The sequence below is a fragment of the Nannobrachium achirus genome (assembly GCF_963921795.1).
Source record: "Nannobrachium achirus genome assembly, chromosome: 16".
Taxonomy (NCBI): Eukaryota; Metazoa; Chordata; class Actinopteri; order Myctophiformes; family Myctophidae; genus Nannobrachium; species Nannobrachium achirus.
The window spans coordinates 8979808-8994116 of NC_137823.1; the positions used below are offsets into that span (position 1 = coordinate 8979808).

Below are 14309 nucleotides of genomic sequence, written 5' to 3' on the forward strand. Positions count from 1 at the left end.
GATCAGAGATAGAATAGAAATAGAAAGAGAAGCGCATTGCATCTTGGGTAGGAAGAGGACAGAACTATAATGTTTCTCCTCACATAATAGGCTGGCTTTTCGTAATTCTGCCCATTTAAAATATATGTACCCAATCGTGACTCTTAGACCATTGATAAGGTCCATGTGAACTAGTTTGTTGAAGCTTATTCATTACAATGATCGCAAACGCTATGGTCGCGAGCGGCCTGGCCGTGCTCCGCAGTGCGGACAGCCGGTGAAAGACGGCTGCCACTTTCTCCGACTGCAGAACTCCACCCCCGCTTGCAAAAAGTGAATGTATTTTTCTGGTTGGCCAGTCAGGGAGTCTCAGGGACCAATCAGAAGGCTGACAAACGGTGAATTACGTCTCAACGTAACAAAAATCGTCTCATCCAGATGAGCCAATTTCCCCCACAATGCACCTGGATTCTGCTTCTTCCGGGTGCTTCAAAATGCCACTGAGCAACTTGCATTGAAATGAATATCTGGGGGCGGGGCCGTCCTTCCTCTATTTTATATAAAATAACTCTATGCTCTACATTGAACCATTAAATGGATCAATCAATATTCAATCGATTAAAGAACGTCGTACTGTATGATGACATCATGGGTGTGACATCATAGGGATGACATCACGCCACTAGGCCCGCTATAAAATGGACGAGCAACACTCACACTAGTCTTTGGAGCATCACGGTGACCCATTCGCTTTGAGTAAATCCAAATCTGAAAACATCACTTCATCCTTTCTCTAGTCGATTCTACTCGTGAGTTTGAGGCCTTCTCTAGCTGCCATCGGCGAAACATCTGATCCTGGTTCAAAGCCACTGTCGCCAGACTTCACTCAACCAACAAACCCAGCTGAACTCCCGAAGCTATTCATTTCAGCTGACATGATGTTTCACTGGACGGTGAATCTGAGAGAAGCACCAGGTGATGGATCTGCAGTGAGCGTGGGCCACGAGGTGTACTTATTTGGAGGTGACTCTAGTGAAACTCTAAAGGATCAAATGGATGTGTACGTCTTCAACACAGTGTCTCTGAGATGGAGGACGCTGCCCCCAGTGGAAAAGAAGAGGAAGAGAGGAGAACGTCACCTTGAAGTTCCCTGCAGGCGCCAGTACCACACTGCTGTGCTGGTAGAAGATACCATCTACATGTGGGGAGGTTGGACTAACCCAGGTTACTGCAACGTGCTTTATGCATTTGAGGTCGAGGCCCACACATGGTTCAAACCCGAGGTTTCTGGGTCTGTTCCAGAGAGGAGGTACGCCCACTCAGCCTGTGTGTTGGGGAAGGTCATGATTATTCATGGAGGAAGGAAACATCTGAATGGATACACTAATGACATGTACAAGTTGGACACCACCACAATGGTCTGCTCTTTAATTAACACCAGAGGACCTCCTCCACCTGTTTCAGCATATCACCCTGCCAACATCATCGGGACAAAGATGTTTGTATTTGGGGGCGAAGGGCAGGTGAGGTACGAGGGGAAGTACCGCAACTACAACACCATCAGAGTGTTTGACACAGAGACCAACTGCTGGACGAAAACGCATTCTGCAAAGCGTCTTCCAGAAGGACGCAAGGGTCATTCAGCCTTTGCATACAAGGAAGAGCTGTACATATTCAGTGGTTTGAACTCAAAGCATGACCGCTTACATGATCTGTGGAAATTCAGTCCAGAGACCTTCTCCTGGAAGGAGGTGGAGCCCAAGGGGAACGGTCCATTTTCTATGATTGGTAGCAGCTGTTGCGTTGTGGGAGATCGTGTCATCCTCTTTGGAGGAGGATGCAGATCAGATGGGCTGTTGATCTTAGACTTGAGTCCTAGTCTGAAGACATTATGTAAGCTGGCAGTTATTCAGTACGGTCTGGAGCAGTCTGGAGTCCCACACAACACCAGGTGGGAACTGGCAGCCATGACTGATGCAAATAAGATCAGCCATGACTGATGAAGAAGATAGAGGACCTCCAAGAATAAAAGCAAAGTCTGTGTGTCTGTCTGTCTGTGTCTTACTGTGTACATGAATCCAATATGTTTGTCTGTCTGTGTCCTACTGTGTACATGGATCCAATACTGTAGACAGACAAACAAACTCCCAAAAATGGGATTGACTTTCAAAATAGTCAATGCAAATCTGCCCTCCATCCACTCAGTACCCGCATATCTGACCAAACATCTCCAAAAAGTTAGCGACACCCACAGCCACAACACCAGAGGGAGCGCACACAATGATCCGATAACACAGACCCATAAGACAAATATGGGTAAATTCTCCTTCTACAACACTGCCACCCAGGTGTGGAATTACCTTGACTACCTCCCTTAAAACATGTAGCTCGCTGGCATCCTTCAAAACTGCCCTGAAAACCCACCTTGCACGAGGCAAGAGAAGGAGGTAGTTATCACTTCTCCCATAGACAGGCGAGAAGAAGTGAGCAACCCCCGCCCCTTACCTTAGCCCCACCCCCTTGTGTATCCTATCCTGTACATATATATATATATATATATATATATATATATATATTTTTTTTTTTTTTTCTTTTTTCTTTTTTTTTTAGCTTATTTGTTATTGTCCATGAATTGAATACCAAGGACTTCTGACATAAACAAGACCGTAAACAGACTTATTTGGGATGCTCCTTTTAGCCAGGGTGTTTAACTGTACTTGAATTGTACTTTTTTTTACCCTTCCAGTGCCGATCCCGAACAAGTCGGCTTTTTTTCGGCAAGAGACAATATTTTTTTGTTATTTTACTTACCCTGAGCTGCTTGTAAAGACGTTGGTGGTCCTGGCTCGTCCTACGCTTTCCAACGAGCCGTCCTACGTGCTCCGATGATTTATTCCATTGAAAATGGCCAGATGCCAAGTTTACAGACCCCCGATTTTTACTGAATCTATGCTGTCGGCGGCACAACGTTTCACAGGGGTGCCGATCCCGAACTAGTTCGGCTTTTTATATAAAATTAATTAAATAATCGGAGGCCTCACCGAAGCCTGGGGCAAAATTTTCATCCAGGCCGCCGGCCGCGATCTGTTTACATCGGCCCGCGAGAGTGTCTCGCCGCCGCATCGCGCCGCCGAATCCAATTCATTCTCACATCTTTGAAGCTCATTTTCTCTGAACTGTGTTCTTATGGAAGCGGAAAAGGTTTATTTGCGGCTAAATCGCCTGAAAATCGGTCTTCTAAATGAGTGTTAGCCTATGGCTATCTTGTAGCTACCGGTATCTTCATCTGGGTCATTTTCATGACACGCACGAACGTGAAAACGCGCGTCACTGCTACGTGGGTCCCCGTATGTTACAGCGCTTGTCTATGGGAGTGACTCTGGCACTTTGGCGCCCTCAAGTGGCCTTGGCACGCATCAAGTTAATTGTATTGACTATACTTGTACCGTTCTCCATTTTTGTCGGATACAATATGCAATCAATCAAAAGTCTGTCTGTGTCCTACAATGTGCATGAATCCTTGTGGGGACATCATCACTACAGTGTACATGAATCTTTGTGGGGACATAAGCACTACATTGTACATGAATCCTTATGGGGACATCATCACTGACCTTTGTACCGAGGAGGAGGGAAGAAGTGTTGAGTTTGGGAGCTGGACAGATGATCTACCAGCTGTTCCAGGAGATCAGCAATCACTGAATACAGAACACAATAAAACATTAAAACACTGAAATAAAAATATATATTAACCCTGCAAGGCCCACTGTTGCTTTTTGGACACATTTATATTTGATCAAAAAGAGTTTAAATAATTTCTTTTCCTGTTCTTTTTTCACATTAACATCACCATTGGATCCTATAGTTTAGTATTACAATGCCATTCGCCAGGATATTTGCATATGAAATTATGAATACCCCCCACAGAGGCTGATATTCCAGAGTCTGGACGAACAAAATCTCACTTTTTCACTGAAGCTATTCGTCACAAAAACATAAGTAAAAAGCCTGTAATAATGTTTTTGGTGTTCATTAGAATGCCAAGACTAGAACAGAAATATCCCCAAAATGTAAATTAGAGCATGATTTATGATTCATGGCTATAAAACCTTAAAACAAAAAAAAAACATTACATTTTCCTCTGATTAGGACTCCTACAAGACCACCAGTTTTTTTTTTTTCTTTTTTTTTTGCACTTGTATATCTAGCTACTCTCTACACCAGTGTTTCTCAACCACTGTGCCTGGGGACCTTTGGTGTGCCCCTGAGAAGGGTCAAGTGTGCCCCTTGAAACTGCTTGAAAGCCAGTATTGTATTTATCATTTTAAAAATGATTTAAACTAGTGGAAACAGCCGATCTACAAGCACACAACACCTCGCGGTGCGAGGCGTTGAGTGCTTGTAGATCTGCTGTTTTCACTACTGTTGTGCGACAGCCTTGTATGATGAAGCAGGGCTTTACTTTGCGAAGAAACATACACATTTGAAACTTGGAGATACAAGGTTTCTTCCCGACAGTGACGATATTTACACCCCCGTATTATGTTGGTGTGCCCATGGATTCTTGGGACTTGAAAAGTGTGCCCATGCAGAAGAAAAGGTTGAGATACACTGCTCTACACGACAATGAAGCATATATGTCTCACTAGGCCGCAAAAGACCTCTCTAGCCAACACACAAGAGGAGTTTGAATGAACTGAAAGCAGCACAGTTTTGGGGATCTGTTGGAAATTGATTACAGTATTTTCTGGACTATAAGGCGCACCTGACTATAAGGCGCACTGTCAATGAATGGTCTATTTTCAAACTGTTTTCATATATAAGGCGCACCTGACTATAAGGCGCACATAATAGACGCTACCGTTGCGTTATGCATCCAACAGATGGAGCTGTGCTAAAGGGAATAAGGCGCACTGTAGTTTTTTGAGAAAATTAAAGGCTTTTAAGTGCGCCTTATAGTCCGGAAAATACGGTACATGAAACACCTGTGCATTCAGTCTCAATGTTGGTAAACAAATAATTGATCTATATAGGGACACCATTCAACTTGAGGGGAAAACCCACTCTTTTACAAATCTGTGACAATAAAGTTGATTCTGATTGACAATCAGGGACATGCAGAAAATGGGCTGAAATTCCTAAAAGGGCCTTTTGGTGAAAATATCTAAAATAGCCGACCTCCAAGCTCACAACGCGTCGTGCTGCAACGTTTTGTGAGCTTGGAGGTCGGCTATTTTCGGTGCTTGATACCACACTGAACTAAGCATAATAAAGTCAATAATGGAGAGGTGGCGTAACGGCATGGATTTCTACACACAGTTCAAGTTCAGGAGAGTTTGGACAAGGACATTCTCTTGAATGCTGCCTTCAGGTATGGCAAGGAAAGAGGGGCATTTGCATTTCTTTCACCATAGTAAAAACTGCATTCATGGTCTGGAGAGAGCACTTTTTACAGACGGGTAAAAGGGCAGGGGCTCAATCCTCCTTTGATGTCTATGTGTGCACGTGCCTGACAGGGCGGATGATTGACTGCCCAACGGACCAATCACTCACCAGATGAGGTGAGAGCGGTGGGTGTGGTCGCCATGGTAACGCAGTAGCGTCTCCTACACTCCTCCACCCAGCTCTCTGATGATGAAGATGATGAAGATAAAAACGCACTGATCGCTGAATCTAGAACACACACACACACACACACACACACACACGCACACACACACACACACACACACACACACACACACACACACACACACACACACACACACACACACACACACATCACTTGTGGGGACATTACATAGACTTCCATTCATTTTTATGCAAGTCCTGTGGCCTTACCCTAACCTCTATCCCTAAACCTAACCCCTTACCCTAACCGTTGTGGGGACCTACTATTTTGTCCCCACACTGTCAGAGGTCCCCTGCAGGTGACTGTGTGAACATGTGTTTAGTCCCCATAAGTATAGCAAGACACACACACACACACACACACACACACACACACACACACAGACACACACACACACACACACACACACACACACACACACACACACACACACACACACACACACACACACACACACACACAGGGGGGTAACAGGGGGCTACAGTAACATACCTGGTTTGCTGTGGTGTGTGTGTGGGGGGTCCAGGGTATAACAGCGGGGTACAGGGTATAACAGGGGGGTAACAGGGGGCTACAGTAACATACCTGGTTTGCTGTGGTGTGTGTGTGGGGGGTCCAGGGTATAACAGCGGGGTACAGGGTAGCAGCAGAACATGGGCCAGGGGTACGGGTCTGGACCCTGTTGAAGAGAACACCTTTTTTCACAAAACGGTGAAAAGTGATGAGTCATCAAAAAAAGTGATGACTCATCACTTTTCACAGTTTTGAGAGGCCAAATTTTAGCCCAAGGAATGTTTTTCATGCAAAACAAATGCTTGCAATGGATTCAGAGTCCCTCACATGACCCCTCTTTTCCTGTATAGTGACAGTGAATATACAAATGTCCATAACTTTTTTTCCGCAATGTTTCCGGCAGAGCAGGCCTCTCATTCTGTGGACCTTAACTCATAGTCCCGAGAATATTTTAATGTCTCTACCTGCCTGGCCCGATAGTCCCGAGAATTTCCCGTTTAAAAAAAAAAGAAAAAAAAAAAAAAGAAATTTGACCCCAAAAAATGTAGTAGGCATGATAGCAATCGCGAAATTGCATGTTTAACCCCCATAGCAACCCCATCTTTCAAACATGGCAGCCATCTTTGTTTACATTTTAGGAAAACATAATGGCTGCTATCTCATGAATGCCTGAACGGATTTCCATTCAGATTTTTTTGTTTGAAAGCTGTGAGCAATGTGGACACACATGGTGCATGATCTAGGCATGGGTGTGCATGATCCGACATATTTGACAAATTTATACTTAAAAAATAACATTGATAGTGGAAATAGCCGATCTACAAGCTCACAACGCGTCGCGATGTGACGCGTTGTGAGCTTGTAGATCTGCTATCCTCTTGCAAGAAAAAAAATAACTATATAAGCTAGGTGTGTAAAAATAATAAAATTGTAGGTGCAGTACCTCTTGCAGGTCTCTAGGGGGCAGCCATCGCTCTGACGGACCTCCGATCACTCCGACCTGAACCAGAACGTGATTCCTTTCCACCGACACACTGTCAATGATACACACTCTGGACACACACACACACACACACACACACACACACACACACAGGAAAACGAATCATTTAAACAGCTATAAAATATAAATGTGTCCAAAAAGCAGTTTGACAGCACAATCATCAGTGTATTTTGGATTCATGTCAATTTGTGTTTTCAGATATTTAACCACTTGAACCGTCAATACTTAATAAACTTGACCTTTCACTCTGTACTTAGACTGCTCTTTTTCCCCTCTACACTAAACCTCTTTGCCAAAAATAGCCGCTCTACAAGCTCTTGTGAGCTTGTAGATCTGCTATTTTTGGCTAAAGTTCTCAGAATATGGACACTAGGGTGTGTGTGTGTGTGTGTGTGTGTGTGCGCACGTGAGTGTGTGTCTGTGTGTGTGCGCGTGTGTATGTGTGTGCATGTGTGTGTGTGTGCGTGCGCGTACCCCTCCTCAGTACAGTTGTCAGTCTGGCTAGTTAGCATCATGCTAACCACGTTGTACTGAGTCTCCAACAGCAGGAAGGTGTCCAGATTACTGCAAAGAACACTGAGCAACCTGACACGCACGCACACACGCGCAACACACACACACACACACACACACACACACACACACACACACACACACACACACACACACACACACACACACACACACACACACACACACACACACACACACACACACACACACACACACACACAGATTGATTGATTGATTGAAGAATTTATTAGAAGTTTGCAATAGAAAAAAGTACAGTTTCATGACAGTACAAATCACTGGTACAAGGTCAACTAAAAGGAGATCCTGGAAAGCCGAGGCTTATTTCCACAGGAACCACACTTTAAAGCTATACTGTGTAAGATGCTCAACTAGTGGTCAGTAGCCCTATAGCAAACCGCGGTCGCGTTCGCGTCTTTCGCCCGTTTTTCGTAACTTCACACCCCCGTGTCTGCCTCCACAACGCCGAGAGCTATCTTTAGAGGGGTCCCTGGTTCCTGTGCGTTCAGGCATTCCGGAGAAACGGACTACTTCACCCTGCCTGGTAGGCGAGATTACCTTTTGAGTAAAGAGACACACGGGCAACTACAAATATGGCGACCCCACTTCAAGATGCGCTGTGATTGGCCGGTAGTGTACCATGTGTGCATGATCGGCGATGTGATTGGGCAACGTATACACAACGTATACAGATGATGCAGATTACGTCATTTTGGCGCGAAATCCGGTCCACGGCCAGGATCATAGAAAACATATAAAGAGAAGGCTTCAGAAGCTGAAAATAACGGAGTGGGTGTTCTAAAACTTTAGCGATTTAACAGTTAGGACAATTTTAAGATTCGTTTTATAAAAAAAGTTACATGGTACAACTTTAAGTATCTCATATAACATTGAAAGACAGACAGATAGAACATAGTACTTTATCTAGGATAATATCAGTTTCAAAAGCATAACACACACACGTTAATGGTTAATTTAGTCAGGACCACTCACGTCAAAGTAGGTTTAACCTAGCCTGACTGCCAGCGCCAGACTCAATCACACACTTCGTTTTGGGATTGAGTCTGAGCCTGGGGACGTAGATTCTACTTCAGCGGGGGCGGGGTAAAGCCTATTGACGTCACACACACACACACACATACACACACACAGCCCCGTGTGTCGCAGACGGCGACGCGGCGTGACATTGCAAAAATACGTTATTTCTCATAACATATTATATGACTGCATGTTTACGTTAGTGCAAAATGGTATTAAAACGTAATGAAACGGCACTATTGTATTGTTTATTAAAAGAATTCGAGTCGAGTCTGACTCCGCCATGACAGTTTTCACGGACCAATCAGAGTCCACTAGAGGCTCACGTGGGCAGAAGAGCACCAATCAGAGTCCACTACAGAATCTCACGTGGGCAGAACAGCTCCGAAGGGAGGGGGCTGGGACCGGACCAGCATACCACGTGCCTCAAGTCTACAGCCCTGATTGGCCCATTCAATGCGCCCGCTCTTCAGGCGCGCTTGAAATAAAATAAAATATCTCCGGGTTCAGTCCACACTACACACCACCCACTAACAGGGGGTGGTGATGTGCGGACTGAAGTATCAGGCTAGGTTTAACCATTTATTGCATAAATGGAATACAGTTAAAGGTGATACACCATGAAATTTCACTTTTCCTATTTTAAAACCTTTTTTTGTGGTCCCAGAAGTGATGCATAATAAACGAACTAATATGTTAATATATCTGTGTGATGTATCTTTGAGTTCTCAGCAAATAGCTAATGATATTGCTTAGTTGGTTCTATTCTCCTGCAGCAAGGGTTATAACTTCTAAGTAACCCCGGGTCAGTGGGGATGGTCAGACATTAATTGGATTAGCTGACCATAGGCACTTAACATGACACGTAAATTAAGAATTTTCATATGTACTTTGACATACAAAGCTGGGCAATCAGCTGATGAGAACTGCCACCTGCCTCCTCTCTCCTCTATTGTGGGGGCTTGCTTTATGGTCGCTCTGGCCCATATAACGGGGTATTCACTGTCAATCGGGAGTCATTGTCAACAGAAACGGAGGTTGACATGGCTCCTCCGTACCGGTCCGGAGCTAAATTCTAATTGGGGAAACAATGTTGTGAGTTCAACATTAAAAGGAAAATATGCTATTTGCTGAGAATTGGAAAGGAACCTCAGAAGAAGATTTTTACTTTGATTAAGGATGTATACTTTTGTTGGACGATGAATAAACAAGCAACATTTACTTTTGAAGTTCTGTGGACAATCCCTATTTTTTGATATTAGTATCTAGTATTAATATCAGTATTATTTTTCATGTCAGATGCTACACTAGCACCTTCTATCCTCACAAAGTCCCATGTCTGACCATTGTGTCTTTCTCTGGTTTTTGAAGAAAAAAAAACTTTTTGGGAGGGGGGGTGGTGGCGCAGTTCAGGTCAAAGGTGGTACTGCAGCTGAAAATGCTCTGAGAGCCATTCAAAAATGAGAGAGGCTCTCTATTCAGGAGTGGTAATTTAGCCTCAAACCTTTTGAAAAACGTTTTTGGGACATAAACAATATGACATAATTACTTTTTAAATGCATGGTGTATCACCTTTAAAGGAATTACGTATATGTAACTTTAAGACTATTCAAAAATATACATTTCTAGCAGTCATTTCCCTTCATCAGTAACTATATTATTGTGTTGGGGTGTTTCCTTGCAGAAAGACACATCCCCTGGCTGTATTTCTGTTCTGTTCCACTCTTTATGTTGACATTAAATGTCAACAGAAACAGTGGAGGGACGTTTTTGTCAGGGGGAGCTCAGCCACACCCAAAAAAATAATCTCTCAGTTGAACACATTTTAAATGTGTGAAACTTTTCCACCCATTTTATATGAGTAAATTTATATATGGGATATATGTAGTCCCAAGTCAAATCTACATTCAATGCAATGCATGTTGTTCAATTAGTCCAACTCATTTTCATTAACTTAAGCCAAGTTAATTATATGAACTTAATTAATTTACGTTTGTCCAACTCAAACAAATGTTAACGTAAATGTGTTGGTTCAACTCATTTTTATGGAATTAAGCTAAGATAAATAAAATACTTTTACATTTACATAAGAAGAGTTCGGTTTCAGGTTTTCTTCTGGATGATTTGTTTCAAGTTTTACAATATCAACATACAGATGCATAATGGATATATGCAATAGCAGTGATTATTGAATAATCAGAACATTTAAGAGAAAATCAACGCAATAACCTCAAAGTTACCATGAGTTCTTCTCTTTTAGCCTAGCATGGGGAGGGAGCTCAAGCTTAAACTAGCAGCCTAGCAGTTAGGGTTAGGGTTTAGGCTCAAATACTGACAAATCAAATTCTGACATATGACAGTCATCTTGCCAAGGCAGACACATTGATATGATACATTTAGCATTTTTAGCTCCCGAAAGCTTAAACATTTCCCTGAAAACCTAGAAAAATGCTGTTCCCAGCATGCTTTGCATAACATGTGACCAACTTATTTGACCAATCAAGGGAAAGGGCTGGAGTCACTTCTCAGATCTGTAAAATGTACTTAATAAAATTGAGTTGGATTCAAACAATATTCTCAGAATGATTTCAGCCTTAAAAACTACTCAATAAAATTGGTGAGAGGCGTGGTTTATGGGACTCTGGGAGTTTTCATTGGAACTCATTTTCAATGTGTTTTTAAATTCCATTACTAAGATTTGAGTTACATGAATGTAATATAAATGCATAATGTTAAATGAATAGATTTTGTATAAGCACTATTAATTACATTTGAGTTGGAACAATTTAATAAAAATGCATATATTGTAAATGTATATATTTAAGGTAAGCACGATTAATATTTGTTCAGTTACATCAATTCAATACATTTGTATATATTATAATTAAATACATTTAAATAAAGCCAACATAATGTAAATGTATCACATCTGGCACTATTAATAATATTTGAGTTATATCAATTAAATGTATATGCTTATGCCTTGAAGTGAAGTAATTAAATAAAGCAAACATAATTTATATGTGTCACATTTATAGGGGGGTTGAATCAGTTTTTTGGGTGCAGAGCTCTTAATTGCTCCCTTTGAACTTCAAAGGGGTTGTGCACTAAGGTAATTGATTGGGCCATAAAATTGTCAAGTCCTCGTTAGTGATCTCTTTAATCAATGAAAGCATCAAAGACAACTACCTGTTTGATGCCTGTCATAGAGGGGAGGCGGAGGGGGGAATGTTTTTGTGTACACAAAAACTTGCATATTTTTCATTTAATCTTGGCGTTAAAGGGCTCCGCTTTCTGAGATGTTCCCTGCATTTCGTGCAAGCTTTCTGAGCATGCTGAGCAAAATCAGGGAACACTAAGCAAGACGTGATGTGTTCGGTTGCAGTAAACTGCCGTTCCGTACGGTGGTGGCTGCCACTACAGTTACCAGCGATGCCGGTCCTACCTACAGTTCCGTGCGGCGGCCGCCGGTCCTATCGCCAGCGATGCAGCACGACTGATGGTCGAACTGCCAGGTGCCCGGTGCCAGAGAATGTATCCGCTCTTTCTGCTATTCTGTCTTTGTTTCTGTCTAATAAAACATATTAGTTCTAATTACCAACACATTATTTCTTATTATGGCTTTATTATGTCTTAAAGTGTACCGTAAATTAGGATGGGACAATTTTATCTTTAGATGGGTTGTTTTTGTTGTTTTGCTGTTATTTTATACCACTGCATTGTCTGAAGGAAGCCGAACAAAAAAAAGTTTTACTCTTATGTACCTGTACAAAAGACACAACAATAAATAAAGTACAACCTTGAACCCTTGATCCTTGAACTCTTACATCCCATTCAGTCTTCCCTTTAACCTGAACCTCATAGTAAAACCTTTCTGAAGTGACGTTTTGTCTTCCTAAAACACAGTGACCTGTATATAATCTATTTGTATTCGTGAGATTTGTGAGAATCTCTTGATTTTGTTTTGTAGATTATTCACATTATTCACTTGTTTTACATCCTCAGACAGGGTGAGTTTGGGATGTGCTATATCAGGGTCCGGAGTCATATTCACTGCATATTGCAGTGAATGTCATCTCTATCACGTGACTGAGTGTCTTCTCCAGCTGAGCCACGGGTGTCCTCACAGTCCCCACATACGAAGACTGATGGACAGTGACCTTTGTCCAGTCCTTGGTGGGTGGAGGGGTGTTGATGGATGTGAAGTTCTGGAGGAGGTGGAGGAGGTCTTCAGTGTGTGAGAGCTGCTTCAGCTCACAGATTCTCTTCTCTAACTGAGTGATTTCATTTTGCAGATCTTTGATGAAGCCTTCAGCCTGTTTCTCTGTTGTTGCCTGCTTTTCAACACAGCTCCTCAGAGCAGCAAAGACATGCACACATGTGTCTGTTATCTCTTTGTCAATGTCCTTCTGCCTGAGCTCTACTGAGTGTTTGACCTCCTGAATGGAAGGAATGACAGGAGAGATGATCAGAGGAGCAGAGTTTCTACCACCATCATGAAGACAGGGACTGAAGTATGGATAGAGTTTCTCAGTGAAGGTGCAACCAGTGAAAGAGTGGAGATGAACTCTGGCCTCCACATCATAAAAGGAGACCAGACCCTCCTCATAATCCACAAACACTCCCACTTTCTGGAGCTTCTCTCTTACAAGGAGGTGGACAGCAGGGCCAGCATTAGTCCAGTACTCATTTCTAGTAATCAACCCTATAGTCCAGAAACCATTGTTGGGGATCAGTGTGATCCGTCCCTTCCTGATGATGTACTCTCTGGCCACTCCTACAGTCCAGTCAGTCTTCCCTTTAACCTGAACCTCATAGTAAAAGCTTCCCGAGGAGATGCTTTGTTTTCCTAATACATCGACATACAGAGAGAATCTCTCTGTGTTGTCTGGGACATCCTTCCATATGTCTCCATGACTCACTTGTTTTCCATCCTCAGACAGGGTGAGCCAGGGATGAGATGTATCAGGGTCCAGAGTCACATCCACTACATATTGCTGGATGCTCCTCAGCTCAGCATCATAAAGCTTCTCCATCTCCTGACAGAGAGTCTTCTCCAGCTGAGCCACAGTTGTCCTCACAGACAAAGCAGTGAGGATCTGCACACTGTCTGCTTTCTCTCTGTCTGTGTCTTTCTGGCTGAGCTCTACTGAGTGTTTGACCTCCTGAATCTTCACTAGTCTCTCTTGGATCATCTGCTGGACTTCAGCCTCTGTCTTTCTGAGCTCAGCCTTCATTCCTTCAACCAGAGATACAGTGTGATGGGACCTGTGGTCTGACTCGGTGCAGAACTGACAGACACACATGTGGTCAGTCTTACAGAACAGCTCCAGAGGTCGCTCATGTTTGGGACACATAAAGTCCTCCAGGTCCTTCACAGGGTCTATGAGCTTGTGTTGTTTGAACGCAGTGACTCTGTGATGAGGCTCCAGGTGAGTCTCACAGTAGGAGATCTGACAGACCAGGCAGGACTTCACAGCCTTCAGCTTGACGAAGGGAGAACAGAAGCCACAGGAGACTTCATCTGGCGCAGCAGCTCTCTGCTGTATCTCCCTGAACTGATCGGCCATCTCAGAGAGGAATTTATTAACAGAGAATGTTAGTCTATCATAG

The 14309-nt window shown here is 43.1% G+C and overlaps 2 protein-coding genes across 2 annotated transcripts in view; both read right to left on the minus strand.

Annotated features, from left to right (window-relative positions):
* Positions 1-14309, minus strand: part of LOC308300770 (protein broad-minded-like) — an 86971-nt gene that overhangs the window by 16740 nt on the left and 55922 nt on the right. Inside the window, exons 24-28 of the mRNA XM_080744671.1 lie at positions 7602-7712; positions 7068-7176; positions 6197-6290; positions 5533-5652; positions 3594-3677 (exon numbers count right to left, since the gene is read on the minus strand). Of these exons, the coding sequence (XP_080600797.1) occupies positions 3594-3677; positions 5533-5652; positions 6197-6290; positions 7068-7176; positions 7602-7712 (518 nt within the window). The remainder of the gene's footprint in view (positions 1-3593; positions 3678-5532; positions 5653-6196; positions 6291-7067; positions 7177-7601; positions 7713-14309) is intronic.
* On the minus strand, positions 11974-14266 carry LOC308300278 (zinc finger protein RFP-like; the record flags this gene model as incomplete). Its single annotated transcript, XM_080744098.1, has 2 exons — positions 11974-12031; positions 12972-14266. The coding sequence occupies 2 exons, from the start codon at positions 14264-14266 to the stop codon at positions 11974-11976; spliced, it is 1353 nt and encodes a 450-aa protein (XP_080600224.1).